Source organism: Mixophyes fleayi, chromosome 5 (genome assembly GCF_038048845.1).
Source record: "Mixophyes fleayi isolate aMixFle1 chromosome 5, aMixFle1.hap1, whole genome shotgun sequence".
NCBI classification, from domain to species: Eukaryota; Metazoa; Chordata; class Amphibia; order Anura; family Limnodynastidae; genus Mixophyes; species Mixophyes fleayi.
Window position 1 is genome coordinate 276,043,229 of NC_134406.1, and position 27,838 is coordinate 276,071,066.

The 27,838-nt window shown below is 47.4% G+C and overlaps 1 protein-coding gene across 1 annotated transcript in view; it reads left to right on the plus strand.

Annotated features, from left to right (window-relative positions):
• Window positions 1-23,952, plus strand: part of PTPN23 (protein tyrosine phosphatase non-receptor type 23) — a 32,004-nt gene extending 8,052 nt beyond the window's left edge. Inside the window, 25 exon segments of the mRNA XM_075214180.1 lie at window positions 3,622-3,696; window positions 3,879-3,897; window positions 3,900-4,005; window positions 4,681-4,757; window positions 6,151-6,200; window positions 6,803-6,934; window positions 8,423-8,503; window positions 8,934-9,065; window positions 9,263-9,310; window positions 9,661-9,717; window positions 11,794-11,852; window positions 13,153-13,232; window positions 13,323-13,437; window positions 14,093-14,158; window positions 14,988-15,133; window positions 15,328-15,639; window positions 15,752-15,906; window positions 16,003-16,154; window positions 16,481-16,660; window positions 16,754-19,220; window positions 20,290-20,474; window positions 20,744-20,848; window positions 21,039-21,177; window positions 21,269-21,382; window positions 21,549-23,952. Of these exon segments, the coding sequence (XP_075070281.1) occupies window positions 3,622-3,696; window positions 3,879-3,897; window positions 3,900-4,005; window positions 4,681-4,757; window positions 6,151-6,200; window positions 6,803-6,934; window positions 8,423-8,503; window positions 8,934-9,065; window positions 9,263-9,310; window positions 9,661-9,717; window positions 11,794-11,852; window positions 13,153-13,232; window positions 13,323-13,437; window positions 14,093-14,158; window positions 14,988-15,133; window positions 15,328-15,639; window positions 15,752-15,906; window positions 16,003-16,154; window positions 16,481-16,660; window positions 16,754-19,220; window positions 20,290-20,474; window positions 20,744-20,848; window positions 21,039-21,177; window positions 21,269-21,382; window positions 21,549-22,133 (5,637 nt within the window). The 3' untranslated portion in view covers window positions 22,134-23,952.
• Window positions 23,953-27,838: the final 3,886 nt, after the last annotated feature.

Below are 27,838 nucleotides of genomic sequence, written 5' to 3' on the forward strand. Positions count from 1 at the left end.
TGTGATATGTGGGACAGACAGTGTGAGGGGTATGTGATGGGGGGCAGACAGTGTGAGGGGTATGTGATGGGGGGCAGACAGTGTGAGGGGTATGTGATGGGGGGCAGACAGTGTGAGGGGTATGTGATGGGGCAGACAGTGTGAGGGGTATGTGATGGGGAGCAGACAGTGTGAGGGGTATGTGATGGGGGGGCAGACAGTGTGAGGTGTATGTGATGAGGGGGGGGGGCAGACAGTGTGAGGGGTATGTGATGAGGGAGGGGGGGCAGACAGTGTGAGGGATATGTGATGAGGGGGGGCAGACAGTGTGAGGGGTATATGATGAGGGGGGCAGACATTTTGAGGGGTATGTGATGGGTGGCAGACAGTGTGAGGGGTATGTGATGGGGGGCAGACAGTGTGAGGGGTATGTGATGGGTGGCTATGTGATGGGGGGCAGACAGTGTGAGGGGTATGTGATGGGGGGCAGACAGTGTGAGGGGTATGTGATGGGGGGCAGACAGTGTGAGGGGTATGTGATGGGGCAGACAGTGTGAGGGGTATGTGATGGGGCAGACAGTGTGAGGGGTATATAATGGGGGGCGGGACAGTGTGAGGGGTATGTGATGGGGAGCAGACAGTGTAAGGGGTATGTGATGGGGGGCAGACAGTGTGAGGGGTATGTGATGGGGGCAAACAGTGTGAGGGGTATGTGATGGGGCAGACAGTGTGAGGGGTATATAATGGGGGGCGGGACAGTGTGAGGGGTATGTGATGGGGAGCAGACAGTGTGAGGGGTATGTGATGGGGGGGGCAGACAGTGTGAGGTGTATGTGATGAGGGGGGGGCAGACAGTGTGAGGGGTATGTGATGAGGGAGGGGGGGCAGACAGTGTGAGGGATATGTGATGAGGGGGGCAGACAGTGTGAGGGGTATATGATGAGGGGGGCAGACATTTTGAGGGGTATGTGATGAGGGGGGGCAGACAGTGTGAGGTGTATGTGATGAGGAGGGGGGAAGACAGTGTGAGGTGTATGTGATATGTGGGACAGACAGTGTGAGGGGGTATGTGATGGGGGGCAGACAGTGTGAGGGGTATGTGATGGGGGGCAGACAGTGTGAGGGGTATGTGATGGGGGCAGACAGTGTGAGGGGTATGTGATGGGGCAGACAGTGTGAGGGGTATGTGATGGGGCAGACAGTGTGAGGGGTATGTGATGGGAGCAGACAGTGTGAGGGGTATGTGATGGGGGGGCAGACAGTGTGAGGTGTATGTGATGAGGGGGGGGGGCAGACAGTGTGAGGGGTATGTGATGAGGGAGGGGGGGCAGACAGTGTGAGGGATATGTGATGAGGGGGGGCAGACAGTGTGAGGGGTATGTGATGGGGGGCAGACAGTGTGAGGGTATGTGATGGGGGGCAGACAGTGTGAGGGGTATGTGATGGGTGGCTATGTGATGGGGGGCAGACAGTGTGAGGGGTATGTGATGGGGGGCAGACAGTGTGAGGGGTATGTGATGGGGGCAGACAGTGTGAGGGGTATGTGATGGGGGGCAGACAGTGTGAGGGGTTATGTGATGGGGGGCAGACAGTGTGAGGGGTATGTGATGGGGGCAGACAGTGTGAGGGGTATGTGATGGGGCAGACAGTGTGAGGGGTATATAATGGGGGCGGGACAGTGTGAGGGGTATGTGATGGGGGGGCAGACAGTGTGAGGGGTATGTGATTAGGGGGGGCAGACAGTGTGAGAGGTATGTGATGAGGGGGAGCAGAAAGTATGAGGGGGGGGCAGACAGTGTGAGGTGTGTGTGATGAGGGGGGGGGGCAGACTGTGCGAGGAGTGTGTGATGAGAGGGGGGGGGACTGACAGTGTGAGAGGTATTTGATGAGGGGGAGACAGTGTGAGGTGTGTGTGATGAGGGGGGGGGCAGACAGTGTGAGGTGTGTGTGATGAGGGGGGGGGGCAGACTGAGAGGAGTGTGTGATGAGGAGGGGGGGGACAGACAGTGTGTGATGAGGGGGGGGGCTGACGGTGTGTGTGATGAGGGAGGGGGGCAGACAGTGTGAGAGGAGTGTGTGATGAGGGGGGGACAGACAGTGTGAGCTGTATGTGATGAGGGGGAGCAGAAAGTGAGAGGTATGTGATGAGGGGGGACAGACAGTGTGTGATGAGGAGGGGGGGACAGACAGTGTGAGCTGTATGTGATGAGGGGGGGCAGACAGTGTGAGGGGTATGTGATGAGGAGGGGGGAAGGACAGTGTGAGGTGTATGTGATATGTGGGACAGACAGTGTGAGGGGTATGTGATTAGGGGGAGCAGAAAGTGTGAGAGGTATGTGATGAGGGGGAGCAGACAGTGTGAGGGGTATGTGATGAGGGGGGGGGCAGACAGTGTGAGGGGTATGTGATGAGGGGGGGGGGGGCAGACAGTGTGAGGTGCGTGTGATGAGGGGGGGGCAGACTGTGCGAGGAGTGTGTGATGAGGAGAGGGGGGGGACTGACAGTGTGAGAGGTATGTGATGAGGGGGAGACAGTGTGAGGTGTGTGTGATGAGGGGGGGGCAGACTGAGAGGAGTGTGTGATGAGGGGGGGACAGACAGTGTGAGCTGTATGTGATGAGGGGGGGCAGACAGTGTGAGGGGTATGTGATGAGGGGGGGCAGACAGTGTGAGAGGTATGTGATGAGGGGGAGCAGACAGTGTGAGAGGTATGTGATGAGGGGGAGCAGACAGTGTGAGAGGTATGTGATGAGGGGGAGCAGACAGTGTGAGAGGTATGTGATGAGGGGGAGCAGACAGTGTGAGAGGTATGTGATGAGGGGGAGCAGACAGTGTGAGAGGTATGTGATGAGGGGGAGCAGACAGTGTGAGAGGTATGTGATGAGGGGGAGACAGTGTGAGGTGTGTGTGATGAGGGGGGGGGGACAGACAGTGTGAGGTGTATGTGATGAGAAGGGGGGGGACAGACAGTGTGAGGTGTATGTGATGAGGAGGGGGGGAAAGACAGTGTGAGAGGAATGTGTGATGAGGGGGGGGGGAGGGGTTTGAGGAGGTAAATATTCCATTCCCCTTTATTTGGAAATGCAAAATGCAAAACCCACAGCTCTCAGTAGCTGAAGGGATATTGATGGTGAAGCAGAAACTAAAATAAGTTGTATTTCCTGTGACGTTTCTCCCCTGTGTGAGCCTATAACAAGACTTCTACATCCATCCCTTAATATTTCCATCAGCCAAATACAAATTGATCATAAGATCTCTGGTCCCGGTCAGTGTATGTGTATCGCTGCTTTTCTCTGTTACATTGTATGGTACTAGGTGTCTGTCAGACATGTATCAGTGTATCTGATTCCCCCCTTTCCCATTCTACAGATACATTATACTCATGTGTCAGACGTTACATCTAGCAGTCTGTGATGTGTTATCCTAGAATTGGGGGTAACATGATTTATTATTTTTTGGTTTCAATATTTTATTAGAGATGTCAAAGTGTACGACTTGTGCCTTATAAGAGCTTACACTCTGTGGGATTTATTACCACTATTCAGTGTTTTCCTATACTGATGATCTATACATTCCTACGCACCGTTCAGGTCAATAAATTGATGAATAGGATCTAACTGATCTGACTTTCTCCTATTCACAGTTTGTTTTGAAGAATTATGGTGAAAATCCCGACAATTACAAAGAGGAGCTTAAGAAACTGGAGCAGCTGAGACAGGTATACACAACAATCACACCTTAAACCACAGTGGGGACATTCTCAAAATTACTTAGTTTCTTCACTTTTTACCTCTTTTTGTTTACTGTACTGAGTGAAATCTCCGGAATCACAGCCTGAGGTGCCAGCGTTTGCTGAAGGCCTTGTGTAATGTTCCCGGTATCTCCGTCTTGTGCCCGCAGAGCGCTGTGAATGTGCCTCGAGATTTGAAGGATGCAGCGTCCTGCGCAAGTACTTTGGCCAGCTCCACTACCTGCAGAGCCGCATCCCTATGGGGTCCGAGCAAGAGGCAGCCGTTCCGATCACGTGGTGAGCGCTTATAATGCTTTATTTTATGCAGTAAAGAATATGACCATTGCCAACCACTGTCTACGTTTCACATTTATTTATGTTATTGTGCTAAATCTCCAATCTGGCAATCACTATGAACCAGGAAACCTTGGTGTAAGCTCTGCAGCCAAGGCTCTGGTAGTACTAGCAGCTGCCATACTCTTGGATTGTAAGCTCATTAGGGCAGGGACATCTTTCTCTTCTGTTGCATGTCTATGTGTGTAACTTCTGCTCAATGTAACCATGCTGCGTAATATGCCAGTCCTTATAAATAAAAGATGGTAATGTGTACGGAGCGCAGTATATAGCCAGCCCACAGGTACACAGGAAGGATCCCTGGTACTTACATGATGTCCAGAATTAGGTTATAATTCCGCAAATAGATACAAAGATGTTTAACATACACGCAGTAACTGGTCCACAACGCTGCGTCAGCTGATTAATTATATTATGGTATTATTGCTCTATAAAGATTCATACTCCTATATCTTCCTTTCTTATACGCCCTTGTGACTTAAAATGAAATATTGTGAATTCAGCTTTTTCGAGTTCAACTGACCATGAGCGATCTCCCGATACAGCGCCCTCTTGTGGTTATATAGTGAATTCCCACACGAATAAAAGGTGTAATTAATCACCAGTTTCTCTCCTCAGGACAGAAATCTTCTCTGGGAAGTCTGTGACTCATGCTGACATTAAGTACGAGCAGGCCTGCGTCTTGTACAATCTGGGTAAGGAGCACCTGTGTTTCTGCTCATGTATGTGATCCGTGGTGTGTGAGGGCTCTGTAAGAAACCATTTAAATTTGTGGCTGATCACGAAACGTGATCTTCCCTCAATCGTGTTTGTCATCAAGATGCACACACAACTGAGATTGTAAAATACTTTAGTACACACTAACACTCTCTCCCCCAGTTAGTACCACCCTATTTGTGTCTCTCCCTTCCCTTTAGGTTGTTAGCTCTCATGAGCAGGGCCCTCTTTCCTTGTGTGCTCCTTCTACTGTTCCTTCACCCTCTGTACCTCTTGGCTGCTTCCCTAGCCCTGTTTTCTTAAGCTTCGGCCTACTTCTCGCTGATTTCTACCATCACTTTCACTATCTGTCCCAGAAATAATCTGATTTGCATTACCCTGTCACCTGTGTTTGTATATATTTTTGTTCTTTCTGTATCATGTTGTGTCTTGGTTCTCTGTATATGTAATGTACGGCGCTGCGGACCCTTTGTTGCGCCTTAAGTCAAAGATAATAATAATAACATGTAAATAGTGCCACACGTCATGCACATTACCTTTCATGCTCATTGGCATGTACATACATATACACATACATACATGTTATGCTGTCCTTGTCTCCCATTCACAGCCCCTTTCAGGCACAACCCCTGCTTTGAAAAATAACATCAGCATTTGCTGTTCAGTTTTTTGATTCACGCATTGTGGTTGTGAGCGCGGGACGTGTGACGAGTGCGCGCAAGGAGTGTGACATTGTGTTTAGATTAGGCTTTTATTTTATTTTTTTACTACTTGCATTAAGTGTTTATAAAGCAATCGCTCCCAAGTGTCCAGGGATGGGATGAGATACATGTGGCTCTGATACTGCTGCTGGGGGGGGGTGTATTATTAAACATTTGTGTCGGCACAGGACCTGCACACATGGTCTCTGATTCCAGGTCTAGTACTCGGCTGACCTATATATTAGCACCTGATTTTAGGGCTACAATACTAGAGTAGTTTTTCATTTAAGACGTATGGAAGCAGGTTCAATTCATCGCGAGGCGACTCCAGGTGTCTCCGGAACAGACCATGGGGACACATCTTCTGGGGATGTGCGAAGCGATGTCCGACTAATTAAATCTGCCAAATGATGTATTTAAGATATTATATTTAATAACACTTTAGTTCTGTGCAGTGATGTTTGTGATGCTTTAGTTGTATTGATCAGTGTTATTCTGCATCCGCTCATCTGTGATACAGATCCGTAGAAAGGGCTGATATCTTGTTACATCTGAAGATCTTTATGCTGTATCGTTTTGTTTGGGATAATGCTTTACCCTTTGCTCTCCCCATCTGCACCCTGTGTGGTCCCATCTATGAGTCTGATCTGTGTATCTATGTCTCCTGCAGGCGCCTTACACTCCATGCTGGGTGCAATGGACAAGAGAGTCTCGGAGGAGGTAACGTGTCTTCTTACTGCTAATAGAATTACATTGCACTTGGTATAAGTAGGGTGAGGACAGCCGGGACCCTTGTAACATAATTATACTAATCAGTCCTCAGCATGAGATGCAGGAAACCACATGACTGGGATAATGCACCAGAACAGCCAGTGTTGTCTCAGTTATAGACTGAAGGGGGCGCCATTGTGGGTCATCCTAACAATCACTCCTATACTCTGCATCGATATCTCGTGCACAGATAGATCTCAGCCTAGTTTATGCTACAATACTACAGTTTTCCCTTATAATTTGTTTTTATAGACCCACAATTACAAGAATAATACAGGGCAGATCGTACTGCAAAGACTAATCAAGCAGTGCATGTCTTAAGGATATCTTGTTTGCAATGGCATTGGGTAGTCATTCTACGGGCACTTCAGTGATTACACAGGGAGATCCCTATAACCTACCTTGCTGGGATCACCTTTTTTATTTTATTTTATTTTTAATCCTCTGTCTTCCCCATTATATCACTTCGGTGGATGATTCTCCCCTGAGTACCATAGTTTGTTAACCCTCCCCATACCAGTCAGTCAGTATTTCTTGTGACTCTCTTGCAGGGGATGAAGATCTCATGTACTCACTTCCAGTGTGCGGCTGGAGCCTTCTCCTATCTGAGGGATCACTTCACTCACTCGTACAGTGTGGACATGAGTCACCAGATCCTCAACCTCAATATTAACCTGATGCTGGTGAGAGAGAAGCATAGAAATCGTATAGTCATATTACACCACCAGTAAACATAATGCTCAAATCTCCACTTGTAAGAATCACTAGTAATAACCCAGAGCGTTTATGAATCTAGATATTGGATAAAAAACAATTCTGCGTGACTGATAACAGTGGCTTATAGTGGTACGTACAGCAAATGTCAAAGAACCTTTTCCATATATATATAAACAAATACAATAGATAATGCAGCGCGTAACTCTGAGGAGACGAACAAGTTCAAATAATGTCCCTTTGGGCAATTGGTAATCCTATGTTCAGGCGGCTGCCAAATCCCCACAAAGCCAGATGGTGGACTGGAAAAAATCTAAAACAAAATAAGCGGTAGGGGGCGCCACATAGTATAATACTGCATATAAAAATACAGGATAATGTGCCAAAGAGCGAAATATAGGTCACCAAGTGGGTATAAACGCACAGGTATTATGGGTCAATCAATGAAGAAAGTGCACTCTGGAACACCGACACCAAGCCAATAAATTATGCGTACCAGATATAAAAACTTTGACGCTTATCTGTAAAGGTAACTGGTATCTTCATATGTCGGGATGAGTTCAGGTTCCCCTTCAGAACAATGGGATGCTTCACTCGGCAAATAAGGTTCAAAGCTGACACTTCATATACCTTTTTCAGTGACTACTACAGCCATTTCTTCTCCCTTGTTCTCCTGTGTATTTATTTGATCAAAAGTGTCTCTCATTGTGATATGAATATGAGGATGGTCCAAACATTAATAATACGAACTGGGAAGTATGGTTGAAATCCTTATGTCCGGATTAGTTGGTCAGTGATTTTGCATGATAAACTGGAGTGGGAATCAATCCTCTTGTAATTGACAATGCACTAATGCTTTTACAGCGGCCATGTATTCTCAAGTCTGGTTAGCCTATCACTATCCTAAGTATGCTAGTTTAGCAGGGTATTCCGGTGGTAAAAAATCTCCAGGGTGCTTTGACTAACAAACCCCGATTTATAAAAAAAAAAAATCTACGGCGGCAAGAGTTTATATTTCAGGACACCGCAGTTGAATGTTCTGCAGTATGCACCAATGCTAAATATATGTGGAGTTAAGGCGTTGGGTTTTAAAAGTACTGAAAGACATCTATACATAGAAAAATGCTCAGGATAGGTTACACTCCAGATGTTCTGGTGTAGAACTCTTTCCGATATTATGTAATGTATAAATACGTCTAATTGTATGTAGGGTTTGTAAAATGTGCGCTGCAGGTGCTATCGGTTCTAAATATAAATATATATATATATATATATATATATATATCTATCTCTAAAAAAAAATAATTATGCAAATGTCACTAGACGTCGTCTTTTAAGCAACCTGTATATAAGATTTAGTTGTCATGAAGCCACATTATGTATTGAGATATTTGTTAGTATTTAATGCTTAGTACTTGTTGCCAAATCATTTCATGAATCTCACCCCCCTCCCCCAGGGCCAGGCCCAGGAGTGTCTGCTGGAGAAATCCATGCTGGATAACAGAAAGAGCTTCTTAGTGGCCAGGATCAGTGCTCAGGTGAGTCCGCCGTCATCTACTGGCTTCTGCCTGCTCCGGTCCCGCCTGCTCGCGTCCCCGGGCCCCTGCCGGTCCCGCGTCCCCGGGCCCCTGCCGGTCCCGCCTGCTCGCGTCCCCGGGCCCCTGCCGGTCCCGCCTGCTCGCGTCCCCGGGCCCCTGCCGGTCCCGCCTGCTCGCGTCCCCGGGCCCCTGCCGGTCCCGCCTGCTCGCGTCCCCGGGCCCCTGCCGGTCCCGCCTGCTCGCGTCCCCGGGCCCCTGCCGGTCCCGCCTGCTCGCGTCCCCGGGCCCCTGCCGGTCCGTCATGTTCTTTCCTGGCTGTTATATAACTCCAGCTGCTCGTATCCCATGTACAATAGGCCTGGTCTTCTGGTGCAAATCACCTCTGGATGTGAAGCTAGTTTCCTAGTTCCTTGGTGTTTTTCATCCCCAGGTGGTAGATTACTACAAGGAAGCCTGTCGGGCCCTGGAGAACTCTGATACGGCCTCTCTGCTTGGGAAGATCCAGAAGGACTGGAAGAAGCTGGTGCAGATGAAGATTTACTACTTTGCAGCCATCGCTCACGTGAGTCAGATATTTGTGGCATCAGTCTGTCCACTTATCGGCACAGTGTGTGGTCTGCCGGTATTCTCCAGCTGCTTAGATCATTCACATATATCTGGTGGGGATTGATGGGCAACCACTGGAGTATTATCCTCATGTCTCCTGTCATTTTGTGGTAGATATTCATGTAATAACTTTTTGTTGAACTCTCTCTGTAGCTGCACATGGGGAAGCAGGCAGAGGAGCAGCAGAAATTCGGAGAGCAGGTAAATACACACAGGCTGGTGCCTCTCACCTCTCTGCTTCCTGTCCTCTCTCAGCAGCCAGGATAGGGCTGGACTCCCCTAATAAACATGGAAGCCTGGCACGTTGCACTCAGTAGTTCTCACCTGGCTTCTGGTATTGGGGTGCTTCCTGGAGGGTGACGGTTATATTAGGGGTGTTAGGTAAATCTTTAAAAAGGGGGATTCAGTAGATTCACAACCTGTAAATGTGCATTTTACATGAATTAATTTAATTTCTAAGCTGCACCCGTCACCTGATACGGAGCGTTCTGTACCTTTCACCCGGCATCCTGTCCGCAGGCCACTCACCACCCTGGTTTATACATTTCCAGGTCGCCTATTTGCAGAGTGCTCTGGACAAACTGAATGAAGCGATTAAACAATCAAAGGTAAGAGCTTTACATACATCGTTTCTAGTGTGTGTTGTCTCTAGCGTGTGTCCTCAGCCAGCCTTGTGCGTGTGTCCTCAGCCGGCCTTGTGCGTGTGTCTCTAGCGTGTGTCCTCAGCCAGCCTTGTGCGTGTGTCTCTAGCGCGTGTCCTCAGCCAGCCTTGTGCGTGTGTCTCTAGCGTGTGTCCTCAGCCGGCCTTGTGCGTGTGTCTCTAGCGTGTGTCCTCAGCCGGCCTTGTGCGTGTGTCTCTAGCGTGTGTCCTCAGCCAGCCTTGTGCGTGTGTCTCTAGCGTGTGTCCTCAGCCGGCCTTGTGCGTGTGTCTCTAGCGCGTGTCCTCAGCCAGCCTTGTGCGTGTGTCTCTAGCGCGTGTCCTCAGCCAGCCTTGTGCGTGTGTCTCTAGCGTGTGTCCTCAGCCAGCCTTGTGCGTGTGTCTCTAGCGCGTGTCCTCAGCCAGCCTTGTGCGTGTGTCTCTAGCGTGTGTCCTCAGCCGGCCTTGTGCGTGTGTCTCTAGCGTGTGTCCTCAGCCGGCCTTGTGCGTGTGTCTCTAGCGTGTGTCCTCAGCCAGCCTTGTGCGTGTGTCTCTAGCGTGTGTCCTCAGCCAGCCTTGTGCGTGTGTCTCTAGCGTGTGTCCTCAGCCGGCCTTGTGCGTGTGTCTCTAGCGCGTGTCCTCAGCCAGCCTTGTGCGTGTGTCTCTAGCGCGTGTCCTCAGCCAGCCTTGTGCGTGTGTCTCTAGCGTGTCCTCGGCTGGCCTTGTGCGTGTGTCTCTAGCGTGTGTCCTCAACCGGCCTTGTGCGTGTGTGTCTCTAGCGTGGCTCCTCGGCCGGCCTTGTGTGTGTGTGTCCTTGGTCGGCCTTGTGCGTGTGTCTCTAGTGTGTGTCCTTGGTCGGCCTTGTGCGTGTGTCTCTAGCGTGTGTCCTTGGTCGGCCTTGTGTGTTTGCGTGTGTCTCTAGCGTGTGTCCTTGGTCAGCCTTGTGCGTGTGTCTCTAGCGTATGTCCTCAGCCGGCCTTGTGCGTGTGTCTCTAGCGTGTGTCCTTAGCCAGCCTTGTGCGTGTGTCTCTAGCGTGTGTCCTTAGCCAGCCTTGTGCGTGTGTCTCTAGCGTGTGTCCTCAGCCAGCCTTGTGCGTGTGTCTCTAGCGTGTGTCCTCAGCCAGCCTTGTGCGTGTGTCTCTAGCGTGTGTCCTCAGCCAGCCTTGTGCGTGTGTCTCTAGCGTGTCCTCGGCTGGCCTTGTGCGTGTCTCTAGCATGTGTCCTCGGGCGGCCTTGTGCGTGTGTCTCTAGCGTGTGTCCTCAACCGGCCTTGTGCGTGTGTCTCTAGCGTGTGTCCTCGGCCGGCCTTGTGCGTGTGTCCTTGGTCGGCCTTGTGCGTTTGTGCGTGTGTCTCTAGCGTGTGTCCTTGGTCGGCCTTGTGCGTTTGTGCGTGTGTCTCTAGCGTGTGTCCTCGGCCGGCCTTGTGCGTGTGTCCTCGGCCGGCCTTGTGCGTGTGTCCTCGGCCGGCCTTGTGCGTGTGTCCTCGGCCGGCCTTGTGCGTGTGTCCTCGGCCGGCCTTGTGCGTGTGTCCTCGGCCGGCCTTGTGCGTGTGTCCTCGGCCGGCCTTGTGCGTGTGTCCTCGGCCGGCCTTGTGCGTGTGTCCTCGGCCGGCCTTGTGCGTGTGTCCTCGGCCGGCCTTGTGCGTGTGTCCTCGGCCGGCCTTGTGCGTGTGTCTCTAGCGTGTGTCCTCGGCCGGCCTTGTGCGTGTGTCTCTAGCGTGTGTCTCTAGCGTGTGTCCTCGGCCGGCCTTGTGCGTGTGTCTCTAGCGTGTGTCCTCGGCCGGCCTTGTGCGTGTGTCTCTAGCGTGTGTCCTCGGCCGGCCTTGTGCGTGTGTCTCTAGCGTGTGTCTCTAGCGTGTGTCCTCGGCCGGCCTTGTGCGTGTGTCTCTAGCGTGTGTCCTCGGCCGGCCTTGTGCGTGTGTCTCTAGCGTGTGTCCTCGGCCGGCCTTGTGCGTGTGTCTCATAGTCCTGGTGACTCACCCCAGCCATTCTCTCTGTACCTGCTGTATATAATCTACAATGTAACCCCTCCCCCTCCTCTGTCCCAGGGCCAGCCCTCCACGGTACAGGATGCTCTGCGCTTCACTATGGATGTGATTGGTGGGAAGTAAGTTCTGGAGACTCCTCTGTCACCTCTTTCTCTGTATTGGGGATCTCTATAACAGTCTCCCCTGCCCTCTGTACCACAACGGTGGCTACTCCTGCTGTGGCCACAATAGATAAAGGCATTTTGTGCCTGATGTTTAGGACGGTGCATTACACACATGAAGACTTTCCCCATATTAACAGGAGGTTGCACCCATGCTGGGATCTTACACCTACTTGAAGCATACTAAGAAATGTTTAAGACATTAAGGGGGTTAAAGTAAAAAATGTATTATATTATCGCCGTCCTCTTCCAAATATCTGCCAGATATCACTGGAACAGTCAGTGGTGCTGGCTTCTACCTACTGACAATATCGCATCACCATGAACACCTCACTCTGCTTTGTTCCTCCAGTCTTTGCCGCTTCCACCTCACAATGTTTCCTCACACACACATCACATGATCCACATATAACATCCCACCTAGACTATTGCATCCTGCTGACTATCCTGTAACAAGACTCCTCCACACTTCCTGATTCCTCATCTACAGCCATCTCTCACTCCCTTCCTTGCTTCCCATGAACCTCAGAATAACCCCAGACCAACCAGCAGTTCTCACCTCCCCCATAAGTGTTCACTGGAAAATGATTCACCCAGTCTCAGTCTTATCACAAATATGACTCATAAAATGCCATTTTACATATATATGTGAGTAGCTCCTTCATCTAAAGTGACCTGTATTGTAGGTGTATGGTTTATTTGTAGGCTGTCACTATCACAGATAACTTGGCTGTGTTACCCCCTCATGCTCCAGAGTCGGGTGTTAGAGAGAACTACACTCCGTGGTATTATCTGGCCCCTCTGTTAATAGACCAGTAAACTAAATACCAGTTCATCTGCTTAAAATTCTATGAATCCATTTTAGGAACTGAAAGAGCTAAAGATATTGAGATATGATTGGTAAAGAGAGACAGCGTTTCATATACACACTAGCTGGGAATTCAGGAACATAAAGACACTGCTGTATTTATAGCGTTTACTGATGTGTTACAGATGGAGTGTAGTTTATTGCAATGAATGACCACAACTCAGGAGTAATTGGAGGATACATTCTTGCATTGCATCCAAGTTTAGTTGAGCTGTCTGTAACTCTGTAAATTTTAGTTATTGGCAAAAAAAATCTCCAAAACATTCTGTTCCTTTATGCATCATTCTCTGCAACAAAGTCTGCTCCATATGTGTAAACGATGCGTCTGTTATTCTGTGATGAACTCTTGACCAATCACCCAGTAATACTCCTCTGTCTTTCTCATGACAGGTTCAATTCTTCCAAGAAAGACAACGACTTTATCTACCACGAGTCTGTGCCGGCTCTGGATACGCTGCAGGCTGTGAAAGGTGACTATAGGCGGCCCAGTGATACCAGTAATAAGGTAACGGGACTGCGGATACCATTGTGCCGTCTCCTCTTTATCTGCTTTCTCCTAGGTGCTCCTCTAGTGAAAGCTCTCCCAGTTAACCCCACGGATCCCGCTGTGACCGGGCCAGATATTTTCTCCAAACTGGTACCAATGGCCGCACATGAGGCATCGTCGCTGTACAGGTAAGTGGGTCCCCGGGGACTACACTGATTGGATTCTGTAGGACTAGATCGCAGGGTAAAACCAGCTGATAGAACAGGGATCTTAGAGATGACCAAAACTTTCAAATCTGTTCCGTGAATTAATAATATAATCGCCTCATTCTGCATTTGCCCGGGAGATTTCACAAGTTTCGTCAGAGGAATTTGGCCTTAATTGTTGCCATTTAGCCAAACACCACACAGAATTATTTGATCGTTGGCGTCCCTGCCCTACTCATAGACTGTGAATATACAAATAAAGTGAAACTTGAAGATTATATCACTGGAATGTGGCACCTCTGCAAAACCACTTGTTCTGCCAGAAAACATGATTTGCACAAAGTGATGCCACAGATTTGTTTCTCTAATCTTAATGTCTGATCAGAGCCAGAAATTATCTGGATTTTTTTTACCTACTATTTTAGTCTTCGCATCAGACTAGGATAATGATATTTCCTGTAAGCCAAAGCAACCAATCCAGTTTTCTTTTATTTTTGTCACCCGCTCTAGACTGATGAGAACTGATATCTGATTGGACGCACTTGTGTGCTATGTACATCACATTACTATTATGTAGTATTATTGCTGTTGTGCCTTTTATTTATCTCTTTCTGACCCCCTCCATTCTATATTCTAGTGAGGAGAAAGCCAAACTCCTGCGAGAGATCATGTCCAAGATTGAAGCCAGGAATGAAGTGTTGGAGTAGGTTCATTTTGTTGTCACGTACACACCAGGCAGCTGTCCTGTGGTTATACTAAGCGTATGACCGAGGCACAGAGGTTCCCATGCGCTGGGCCGGGTGGTTCTCCTCACTTATGCCCAATACTCCTGACTTTGTCGGCCTTGTAGGGTGACTGAGTACAGAAGGGCGTTAAAATACCAAATGTGGGCGATTATGAGAGTATGATATTAAAGGTTTGTCAGTGAGGAAGATCCATGCGGATTCTGAGTTGTATATAACAGGATTTGGGTACAGATTGGGTTTGGGGAGCAGAACAGTTGTGAGTAGATTGTAAGCTTGCGAGCAGCCTTCTCACCTCTTTGTCTGTTTTACTCAGTTTGTTTATCCGTTTGTTTGTCCCCAATATTAAAGCGCTACGGAATATGTTGGCGCTATATAAATTGATGATGATGATGATGAGTCAGGAATCGCACCCAGGCAGCCACAGATAGAGTTGTCGGGTGGGTAACTTCTGTGCACTGGCGGAAGGATTATTAGTTCAGTTTTGGGAAGATTGAGTTGGCAGGAGGACATCCAACATGGAATGGCAAAAAGACGGTCAATAACGTGGCCAAGACGCATGGCGAGATATCCAGAGAGGAGGGGTAGATTTTCGTGTCATCCACGTAGAGGGAATACAAATACCCAAGGAAGATTATTAATTTTCCCAGAGAGAGTGGTACAGATAGAGCAGAGGGCTGCAGACCAGCTGTATTATATACATAAGCCAGTGGTCATGTTGTTACTGTATAGCTGGGAGCTGATAAACAATACTGGTTACTGACTTCCTACCTCCTTGTTTATTCCCAGTCAGTTCACAGACTCTCTACAGCTGGATCCGGACACAGTGGATAATCTGGATACTTACACTCTCATCCCACCTGCTCTGATGGAGAAATGTGCAGCACTGAGTGTGCGGCCGGACACCGTCAAGAGCCTGGTGCAGTCTATGCAGGGTGAGTGTCCCCCAGGATAGGGCCCTGTCAGTGCCGCTGTACTATGCCCCCGTCCCCCAGCATAGGGCTCTGTCAGCGCTGCTGTACTATGCCCCCGTCCCCCAGCATAGGGCCCTGTCGGTGCCGCTGTACTAGGAGGAGCCCACAGCCAACCTGTACTCACTAACATCCCTATCTGTGCTGCCACCTTCTAGTGCTGTCTGGGGTGTACACCGATGTGGAGGCGTCGCTGAAGGACATCAAGCACCTGTTGGATGAAGATGAGAAGCAAGAAGAGAAGCTGCAAGACGAGGTTGGAAAGCAGGCGAATGTACCACCTCCCTCCTCACCTTCCATGGCAGAAGTGAGCAAAGAATGGACAAAGTACATGGAGGTGCACGAGAAGGCGAGCTTTACCAACACCGAGCTACATAAAGCCATGAATCTGCATATCAGCAACCTGAGGCTGCTTACTGGGCCCCTTGACCAACTGCTGCAGGCGCTACCTGCCCCCAACCTGACTGAAGGTGAGCAAGGGTGTCCATCGGTCATTGTTAGACGTATGTAGACTTATGGCCATAGAGATGCACTGTGAGAGTGGAGCACTCGGCCTAGTGACAAGGTATTGTGTCCTTGCAGATGACCGATCCGTACTACAGAACCTGAAGAGGATCCTGAACAAGGTGCAGGAGATGAGAGAGCAACGTCTGTCTCTGGAACAGCAGCTCCGAGACACCATACAGAAGGATGATATCACCACCTCTCTGGTCACCACTGACCGCTCGGAGATGAAGGTGAGACCACTTGGTCCGTTGAAGCAGACCTTTTGTCTTGTTGCGCCCCCCTTTTATCCCAGCCTGACTGACTCTTCCCATTCCTGTTTTACGCAGAAACTTTTTGCTGAACAGCTGAAGAAGTACGAGCAGCTGAAGGTTTATGTTGACCAGAATCTTTCTGCTCAAGAGAACATCCTGAAGGCTCTGACGGAAGCCAATGTCAAGTACGCGCCAATACGGAAGATCCTGACAGAGTCTGAGCAGAAGTAAGTGCTTCCTCGTTGCTCGACTTAAAATAATATCTGACGTTGTTCGACAGTCTCGGGAAAACTTGGGAACTTCTCCCCCACAGATATTCCCCAGTGATTGGTTAATTCATTCTCTACAATTAGGGCAATATTCAATTCTACAGCAGACTGGCAGCCACAGATCAAACCCTTTGCTAATGATTCTGTAATATAAAAGTGTATTGTGTGTATTGATGATAAATTACTTATGTTTATCGCCATATTCAGCTTAAGAGATTTGAACATAATGGTACGTGTGCTTTGTGTTCTATATATCCACCATCAGTCTATGTAACTCTTGTCAGGTGGAACCACACTGTGCAGACTCTGATCTCTTCCTATGAGGCCTACGAAGATCTAATGAAGAAATCTCAAGAAGGAAAGGATTTTTATGCTGATTTGGAAAGCAAAGTTGCCAAACTTCTAGAGAAAGTTCGGGCCGTGTATGAGGCCTCTCAAGCCAGCCGGCTGCAGATCCTGGAACGGTACTTTTACAAACTAATATTTTCATGCTTATGTGTTTTTTGCTGTAAGAAAGTCATTTATTAGAGTGTAATATTTTTGTTCATTTTGGCTAGGGAACTGAAGAAGAAACCACCACCACGTCCAACAGCCCCTAAGCCTGCCCTGGAGAAGAAGATGTCTGATCTGGACCTTGAGAACATTCCTGGTGCCGATCTTGCAGACATGCAGCAGTTCTCGTTATTCCTGTCTGATCTCCCAGAAGAACTGAAGAGTTTACCCCCCGATGCCCTTCTTGCTCATCTTGATCGGTTGTCCGCAGATTCCATGGGTGTGTTTCCCGTAGATCCAGTAGCTGCGTATAGTGGAATAAGACCTCCTGGCACAAACCCTTACAGGGATGCTAGAACCGCTAGTGCCCCCATGCCAGACCCCCTAGCAGTGCCTTTCAACCGGGCTTCCTTTAATGCGTTGCCTGGGCACACACAACAGTTTGCTGCACGTGTCATGCCCAGTCACGGCTTCCCGCCAGCCTCTTATGGCAACATTCCTCCAGTGAGCTCTGGCACTGCAGTCTCCTCACATTTTATGCATCCAAACGCCACTCAGCCCAGCCATGTACCAGCTTCTTCTCCGTCACAGATTCCAAACATGTATTCAGCGAGGGGACCTGCCCAGCCAAATCCAACATCTGCCCCCATGCCACCAAGTTACCTCACTGCAGTTGTGCCACCACATAGAACTTCACCGCAGCATGTTCCCATGCCAGTCACTGGAGCGACAACTCAGTTTAGGCCAAATACGTCAATGGCCTTCGGAATGGGGCCGCAAGTTCCACCTTCATCGGTTGTACCCGTCGCCCTAAACCAGTGTGTCCAGCCTCACGATTCAAGGCTGCATTTCCCTCATCCGGCACCGTTGAATAATATGCAGCCTCAGGTTACACAAGGCATTCGTCCAGCAACCACTACAGTGGACAGTATTCAAGGGCCCATCTCGAGCTACACAGCTCCCAGGCTGCAAGGTCCCGTCACTACAGGAGCATCTCTGAACAACCAGCCCATGCCACCAAGCTTTTCTCAGAGTGGTTATATGGGAGCCCCTGGGCATCCTGTAATGGGTCAGACAACTCCTTTTCCATATCCTCAAAGTGGGGTTCAGAATTATGTACATCCATCCCCACCAATGTTTCAGATGCCTGGGCAGCCTAGACTGGACCTGCAGGCACGTCTGCAGCCTCCTCCTGGGCAGCCACAGTACGCAGCTCCTGCACAGCCTCCATTTACACCTCAGATGAGGGCTGTCCTCCATCCACAGCAGCCTACAGTTTACCAACCACACGGACCGCCTCCTGGAATGACTTTTATTAACCAAATGATGCCTCCGCAGCAGTTTCAGCAGTTTGCGGTGCAGTCTTCACACCCCGCAGTTCAAGCTCCTCCATACTTAATGCCGCAGCGGTATCCAGTCGCTCACCAAGATAAACTGCCTCAGCAGCCCCTCCATACAACCTTTTCTGGTGCTCTACCTAGAGCATCTCCCCAGCCAGTACAAAATATACCTCCACCCATGAGTCAGTCATCGCCCCAAATTCTCTCCCATCCAGCAGCTCCAGCAATGCAAACACTACCTCCTGGATCAGCCTCCCAGAGTGCACCGACTATGCCCTTCGTTCCCCCTGCAAGGCATACTGTTCCTCCTGTGAATTCAATACCACCTGGATCTCAAATGCCAATAGGAGCTCCTCAATCTGCACCTCTTCCTCATCATATACAAACTCCTGGCAGCCCAGCCCTGAGCCAGTTACCAGGTGCAGTTATTGTATCCGGCGCTACAGCCATTCCTTCTCCAGCACCCTCTCCCCAACCGTCCTTGGTTGTCCAACCTCCAGCAGTCCTTTCGTCTACTGTGTCTACTTCTACAGCTATGCCTCAGAGACCGCCCCCTTCTTTGACACCTGGAACAACACCTTTAAGCCAAGGATCTACCGAATCTGTCTTTCAGCGGCAGAGCTCCACCACAGATGACCTTCTCTCGTCTAGTCCTGAGAGCCAACATGGAGGTTCTAAAACTTCAGTCGGACAGCCATTGTTGCAACCCACCAAGGCGGATTCTAAAGATGGACAAAAACCCAAGAGCATTCAGCTGATCGAGAATGATCCATATGAAAAGCCAGAACGTGTTATGAGGCTGTTGTCTGAGCTTGACCGTTTCCGTGTTGTCGTTGGAGCTCTGGAAAAACCGGTGCCTGGTGCTGCAACCCAGTTGGATTTCATGTGGAAAGAGTTCCAAGATGCTCAAGAGAAGGAGGCTAGAACCCTTTCCATTGCCATCGCTCGGTGTTACACCATGAAGAACAGACACCAGGACATTATGCCCTATGACAAAAATCGCATTGTCCTACAGTCTGGGAAGGATGATTACATCAATGCCAGTAAGATTGATGACCTCTCACCTTACTGCCCAGCCGTTATCGCCACGCAGGCACCGTTGGTAGGAACAGTCTCCGACTTCTGGCTAATGATTTATGAACAGAAGGTCTCATTGATTGTCATGTTGGTGTCTGACCTGGAGATAGAGAAGGTGAGTACCTATAACAGTGATTCATCTATTTACTGTTCATGTCTTCCCGTTGTATTGTACATAGGGCAATCTGGTAATAAGAGGAGAGCTTGTTGTGTGTATTCTTTACTAAATGTATTTAAACAAAATAAAATCAGAATCATTACAGAAATTTCTGCAAGCTCTATGCCGTTCTCTTTTAGGTATGTTATTGAGCTATTTGTGGTAATGACTATCTGTCCTCAAGTTTCTGTCAATAGCTTCTAGATGTTTTAGTGCCGATATTCTTATCGTTGGTGATGCATATATTCAAATCCGAAAAGTTCATGCATTTGTGACCCAATCTTCCCTGTAAAATATTATCAATAAACCTGAACCGGAAAGTGGTTTTGCACCAAATATATAGATATTTCCAGTAGCCTAAAAAGTTGGGATAGCGCGGCACAAAACAGGTGCCCATTGCTGGTAGTATGTATCATTGAGCACAAAAATAATTATGGTCCAGTATATATATTAAATGTTGTTCAAAAGAAATGTAATTTGTATTTTTTAATGTTCATATTAATTTTGCAGGAAACATTGAACTGTCTTCAGATCATGTCATTTAAATATGTATATAAGAAACAGACCTCTATTTAGCTCAAATAACATTGTTTTTCCACTTGATTCTATTTTACCCAATATGTCCCATGTATCTGTAATATGCTGCAGATAAGTCACCTCATCCAGAAAGATAGCTTGTTAAATATGCTACATTTTCACAAAGCGTTACAAGGTTCTTCCAACCAACTTTTGATAAACGTGTCACATATATCCCCTTTAGCTTGTTGTGGGGGAAAAAAAAATACAATGAAAAATAACATAATGTAACCATAAGTGAAAGCTTAGAATTCATTACTACATGCATTGTATTCATTATAGTCTTCTATTTCATTCTGTTATAATATGGTTTTATTATAAACATTTGCATCTTTGTGCGATCATCTTATATTGTTGTATATAGTTTAGATATAGGCTGCCAGGTGATTATTTCTGACACAGGAAGCGCAGTTTTGAACTTTTAATCACTAAGCTACGTTTCTCTTTACAGCAAAAAGTAGTGCGCTATTTCCCCACCGAGCGCGGCCAGCCTCTGATCCATGGACACATCACTCTGACCTTAACCAGCCACAAAGTTACAGATACACACGTGGAGAGAGTGATCTCGCTCCAGTACAAGGACCAAAGCCTGAAACGTTCTATCATCCACCTGCAGTTTACGTCCTGGCCTGAGTTGTATGTACACGTCGGAGATTTACGTTTTTGTGGGGGGGGGGGATAAAAATAAGTGCCTGCAGAAAAAGTTGCGGTGGCTTTGGAGGCTCCCCTGGACAGGTCTATGTTACTATAAAGGGGTGCTGACAGTAGGTACTGGGATAATATAGTTTAGTGGAGACGGTTTCTAGCACTGTGAAGAAGAATGAAGCGGTCTGACAAAGTGCCTACAGGACGGTAATTAGAAATGTGCATTAGCTGAGTATTAATGTCATTTTCTTTTCTTGTAGGGGACTCCCTGACAGTAAAGGAAACCTTCTGCGTTTCATCCAAGATGTACATAAACACTACTTACACCAGCGCCCCCTTCACACACCCATCGTAGTACACTGCAGGTAAGTACCCGAGTAGAACTGCTTTCCTTCAGGAGGATAACCTGCTCTGAGCCGCCGTCTGTACAGGTCTAAGTATAGTTCGGGCTCATCCAACTCTACAGGCGTTTCTCAGTCACCGGTCTTTAGAAAAGGTCTATAAACGTCTGGATTTTGTATGGACTTGTTTAAGCCTTCATGTGATCTCTTATAGTTCCGGCGTGGGGAGGACGGGGGCGTTCTGCCTCTTGTATGCCGCTGTGCAGGAAGTGGAGGCTGGCAATGGTATTCCCGACCTGGCAGAGCTGGTGAAGAAGATGCGGCAGCAGAGGAAGCACATGCTCCACGAGAAGGTACCAGAACCGTAAAGCATCATCATGTGAATGAATGACATGGACGTGTATCTAAGGGTTTGACCGTCTCCTCTATGCTTTCTTGACGTAGATGCACTTGAAGTTCTGCTATGAGGCGGTTCTAAAACTTGCGGAACAGGTTTTACAGAGGCACGGGTTCTGCACCCCCTCCTCCAACAAGCCCCAGCACGGTGCGTCACAAAAGGTGGGTATCTGAAGATGAGTACGGTCTCTTTCTGGTGACTGTGTCTCTTGTGATGTAGTGAAGGCTTAAGAGGGAAACATCACCATCAGTTGCCTATAAAGGAGACCTGTGTCTTGTGAGGCCAAGCGGTGTCTTGTCTCTAACACTCTTGTGCTTTTTGTTGTAGCTGTACGCCCTGCAAGATCCACAGGACATTGTGCTTGGGGGGGACATGCCCATCAGTTCAATCCAAGCTACGATTGCCAAGCTCAGTATTAAACCCTGCTCTGGCATCCCTGAGAGTACCAACCATTGTCAGCCACCGCCACTTCAAGACTCTATCATAAACGAGCCGATGATAAACGAGATCTTTCAGCCGGTGCTTCCCTCGAGTTCCTCGCAGCCAGATCTTACCATGCAGATTAACACAGAGCCACCGTCCTCTCAGATCCAGCCTCAAGCTGCCACCAATGGCCCTACCAGCAACGTTACTGCTGAAACTATGAACCATGATTCCTCCGTCTCTGGAGAGGCGATGCCGAGCCCTGAGCATCTCGCTGCTTCCACTGCACCGTCCTCTTCATCTCTAAACCTGCTGGCCTCTCTCACCCCCGAGACCTTCAACCTGGACAACTCCCAGCGTGGAAAGCAGAAGATGACCAAGAACAGCTTTCTGCAGCCACAGAATGGAGCAGGCCTGGCACGAAGTGGTAAAGCTGGCGATGACCCTCTGAATATGCTGGACCCGCTGTGGACACTGAATAAAACATAGACTGTGTTTGGTCAAGAGACCTCTGACTTATTGTAGAATGTGGACATAGATCTCCTCCCAGTGCTCAGTGCACACCAGGTATGGGAAACACAACAATGGGCTCAGACCACAGAATTAGGACCACCGCTATATTTCCTTTGGGTCTGTGAGAACATAAATACTTATTCGTAGATATACTACACTCCGCTGAACTCTTACTGCAGCCTTAATATGACACTAGATGGTACTTGTGTCCTTAACCATGGAAACTGTGGCACTACGGTAAGAACCAAGTGACCGGTTACTGGCTTAACACTGATCAGAGAATGACACTTATTGCTTTGTTAAAATGATTATCCAGATGAACCAACACAAGTACTGCAGACTGCTCACCATGCTCAAGTGAACATGGCAAATGTATCATCGTTGTGACTGGTCTGTGGCGGCCCGTCCCTGCGTAAGATGATGAATCTGTAGGATGGACGCTGCCTTACGTCGCGAGGGATCACTCCGTCAGTAAATGACGGCTATGTCAGTAAATGACTATTTGCAGTACACAGTAGTTTGCTTGCAGCTCAGAGCTGGATCCTTCCACTCATGAAAACTGTTAATTGACTGTTAGGAGGTGGAGACGCAGTAACATTATGTAATCAACGTCTGGCTTATAAAATCTTTGCAAACCAGAAGTAATGCGCATGTAATTAAACAGGCATTATGCAACATTTATAGCATTTTATAAAATATTTGAAGGGAACTTTCAGTAGTTTAAAAGTTCTTAGATTTTTACCTACTGTTTATGGTAGCTCTGCTCCCATTCTTAGGAAACACTGATGAGGTGTAGTACCATCTTGTACCTGCAGGGTTCAGTATGGAGAGAGTTTACCTGTAAATCTTTGCATAGTAACAGCAGAGATACTGCAGTAGAAGAGGGACATAGCAGAAAATCAAATGTAGTCAAAAAATTCCCTTCTTTTCCTAAATACAGTTAATTGCAAAGCTTAGATAAATGTAATTACTATTATCTCCAGCATGTGAGACAACTTCTACTTGGAATATGTAAGTACACTGTTGTCTATACACAGTAGTGGCAGCGATCTTGTGGGCTGAAATGATACTCATGAGAACCCAGCCTATCCATTCATCATAGAGATATCAGGACAACCCGGAACCACTGACATCACAGAGACGACATGATGCTGCATTCATCAGCAACAGTGTGGATCCTTCAGCAAATTAAACGGCTGTATTCCCATGTGACACCACTACGTGTAGTTGACGGTTGCCATTAATTAAAGATATTTCTGTAAATAACATGACCTATGATAAAGTTTCTATGTAAAACACTGCGTTTTGGCCTCTTCCTGCATTTGTCCATGAATTCACTGTTTTTCCTCTAGAAATGGATGTAATTGTACATTAAATGTGTCCCTTGGAGCCTTGTCGCAGCTCCAGGATCGACATCACAATGACAAAGTGTATAAGAAGCCTTCATATTGTTAAACCATTCCGCACATCAATGTATGCACAAGGTGAGGCAGGTGACTGAGCAGTATCAGGATATATTAACTTCATTTATGTTGCATAGTTAATTCAGAGTAATTAAAGGTGCAGTATAAACCGTTTCCCTAGATCTTGATTTCAAATCTTCTATGGTTATAAAAGTAGTAGGGTAAGAAAATGACTTGATTGTTGCAACTTTGTATCCCTGTTTAATAATCTGCATAACACACACAAGCTATGTGAATATTATAACGTGTATTTTACAGTTTGATTTTCTTTGCCTTTATGTACAGTATGAATAAGCATATTTTAAATTATAAAATAAATATTGAAAAAAATACCATGTGGCTGGTAGCATTCACTTGTCTCTACTGCGAATCGTCCAGTCTGGCATGGAAGAGACCATATTACTATTTAATATAGTTAATATTTTAACTATTTAGAAAGAAACCGTCTGGAAGCAAATACATTAAACAGACCAATATCAATACACAAATCATTTCCTTCAGATTTTGCATTTTACAGGGGGGGGGGGGGAAGGGGACAAAAGAGAACAGTAGAGGGGCAGGAAAAAAAGGGAACAAGGGACGAGGAGGAGGATGGGTCGTTAGAGAAGCAAAACTACAGTTTTGTATGAAATATCCTATATTAGTTTTGTCTGTCCGGGGTTCTGGTGCATGCGTTGGGGAAAATTTACACTGAACATCAGGAACCAGCAATTTCTCCCTCTTCCCTTGAATCTAATTTAAATATTTTGTCCCACAAAACAATCTAACTTTTGCAAGTGGGTGAAACTCTAAGCACCGGTGTACCAGTCAGCCCTTAAGGACGCCCCAAACATACAGAAAACAGGCACGTAGGAACTGACGTGAAGTTGTGGAAAATATACGCTGAAAATATGCTACTTCTACTGGGGATGTTGTTCAGAGACTTCGCATTCAGCTCTGCACCATGTATGTCAGATTTACATCACTCAAACAGGTCCTAGTACAAGAAAAGCTCGTTAACATATTTCGATAGTGAAAAAAATACATTGTCTATTAGGCTTGATATAATACAGCAGATATTATCTTCCTTCTCGTGTCTGAAAGCAATTAGCACAAACAAAAATATGCCCACAAAATATATACACGATCAGTGAGGAAAGCTTCAGAGGTGAAATCACAATCAGCCAATCAGAAGATGCTAGCTTAGTGTTAATTTGCCCTGGCCCTCAGTTACTGGCAATTCATGTGCCTTTAACAGGCATATGTGTCTACATCTCTGCAATTCCGCAAACATCGGGGTCTGACACTTATCACGTCTGTCGGTGATCCCGGCCTCTCCTGCATTCCTAAGCACTGTATCACCATATGTAAACAAACAGTTTCTGTCTCTTCTTCTGCATGGTCGTGGCATTATTAGATTCTTAGCTCCTGGGTCCAGCTCCTTCTCAGAAGAGCTTTCATTCTCCTGAGGATAGTTCCCTGGCTACAGTTGTTTCCAGCGCTGTTTCTCAGCAAGAAGTCTGCGTTTACCAAAATGCCTGTTTCCCAGCATTTGTTCAGCTTACACCAAGTACCTGCTTTCCATTCTATACTGCCAAATGCCTCTGGGTTTCTCTGTTCTGGGAGTCTTGTAGCTGGGGTTAGCGCTGAGTCTCAAAGGGCTCATTTCCAGTTCTGTGAGCTGGCTACAGGAACCCACACAGATTCAGAGTCCTGAGTTCTCCACTCCTGGGGGTAAATGTATGAACCTCTGCTGCAAATGGCAATGGGTTTGCCTTTACAAGCCATCGCCACTTTAAATTTCCCCTGCACAGTCGCCGATTTCCGGCGACTTGCAGAAATTGGAGGTTCATACATTTACCCCCTGGTCTCCTTTCTACGTTCCCGGTAGTGGGTTCCAGCTCCGTGTGCCTGGACACAAGTGCTGGGGTTGAGCACTTCATTAACGGTTCCAGATTCTTACAGCTGCAAATTCCAGTTCTATATTCAGCACAGACCTGGTCCTAACTCTCCTTCCTCTCTGCTAGAGCTACTCTGGATTCTGGCAGACTATGGGATATACTTCTGCATTCCCTAGATGAGCAGAACCTTAATCAAGGCCCCAGTTTCACCTATACTCCTGCCTCGGCTAGAACCAAGGTCCTGATATGGATCAGCAAAAACCGATGACCGTGACATATGGTACTCTGCCTACGGTAGTTGTTGAATACTGGACAGACACTTCAACGTGCAAAATTACATTATAAATTCTCACTGGCTCAGAGTTGTGTAACAGGACGACCCTTCTGTCTGCATCGGAAGCGATCGTAGTGCAGGTGCATTGGAAACAAGATGTTTTTCGTGACCTGCAGCCAATAAGAGGATTTTTAAACTATAATCCATATCTCTGACTCCATTGGGAGACACTGCTACCATGTGTATAGTAGGTGGACTTGGAGCAAGAACACTTTAAATCTTAAAATATTGAAAGATAGCTCCTCCCCTACTATGTCCCTCCCACTTGGAGCCATCTTCAATTTTATAACAAATACCAGAAAAGAGGATCTGAATAGACGTAACAAAGAAATACCTAGAAGCACCGCCCTGTCAGAATGAAATACCAGAAAAGGGGGTTACAGCACAGAGCCCCCAACTCGGACAACGAGAGACGGCGAGTGAAATCATAACGGAGATCAACTAATTCCAAAGGCTCAAAGGGCTCTCTAGTAAGTGCCCTCAGCACTAATTTGAGATCCTAAGGCCCTACAGGATCTACAAAGGAGGGCTGAACATCTCTCATTAATGCCAACTTGCTTTGAAAGAAAATTTATAGTGCCAAAACCTGCATCTTCAAAGAGAGACTGAGGTCCTCTCAAAACCCTCCTTTAGGAGGGTTAAAAAGTGTGAAAGACTAAACCGCGAAATGTGAATTCTACCTTCACACCACTTAGGCTTACCATACACAATAGTAATTTGCAGAAGATGACGGTTTCCTCGCCTTAATCATAGTTTGCATAACATTGTGCAAAAAAACCTTTGGCCAGAAGACACAGTTTCAGTAACCACGTCGTCAAAGTCGGACGACTTAAAGGGTAACACCAATGAGGACCTAGAGCCACCAGACTAACGGCCACACGGTCTCTCTTTTTAAATTTCTTTAACATTCATGGGAGCATGAGAATTGAAGGGAACAGGGACACCAGACTAAACACCCAGGGGATCGTTATGGCATCCATTTATCCTACCTTGGGGTCTTTGTACTTTGCGCAGAACTGAGTATTCAGATATGATGCCAAGAGATCTATCTCTGGCTGATCCCAGTGATGGACCAATTGAGCAAACTGAAGGGACCATTCTCCAACATGGGCTTTGTTTTGGCTGTCTCAACGAATTTCAACGATTCCAATATAAAATTCTTCTACTAACATACAAGGCCGTCAACAAAATTGCACCGACATACATTTCCTCACTTGTCTCAAAATATCTCCCAACTCGACACCTCCGTTCTGCACAAGATCTGCGTCTCTCATCCACTCTCATCACTTCCTCCCATTCCCGGTTACAGGACTTTTTTCGGGCTGCACCTATTCTGTAGAATTCCCTCCCACGCACAGTAAGTCTTTCCTCTAGTCTTCAAACCTTCAAGCACTCTCTAAAAACCCACCTCTTCAGATAAACTTATAATATTCCTCTACCACCCTCTTAATCTCCCTAGGTTACCCTATTACCACCCTCTACATAGCTAACACAAGACAACAACCCTCTGACCAACATGGGTTCACACAGCCCACTCAGTATTTTTACCTTTGCATTCTAGTGGGTCCAGTGTGTAATATGATGTAGCACATGCCCTTGTGTTTCTAACTCCCATTGTGCCATAGATTGTAAGCTTGTGAGCAGGGTTCTCTTACCTCTCTGTCTGTATCTATTACCCATTATTGTCTTATTAATGTTTGTTTCCAATTGTAAAGCGCTACGGAATTTGCTGGCGCTATATAAATAAATGATGATGATGATGTCTCCCATTTCTACACTCCTGGGATGAAACTCTTCTCTCTCTCTGCCTCTCTGGTTCTGTCCATGCCTGGTTCGCCTCATAACTCAGTAATCGCTCCTTCTCTGTATCCACGTCTGGTTCTTCCTCCTTCCCCTACCCTCTCACTGTAGGAGTTCCGCAGGGGTCTGTTCTTGGCCCTCTACTCTTTTCGCTCTACACTTCCTCCCTTGGTGCTCTTATCTCCTCCTTCGGTCTCCAGTATC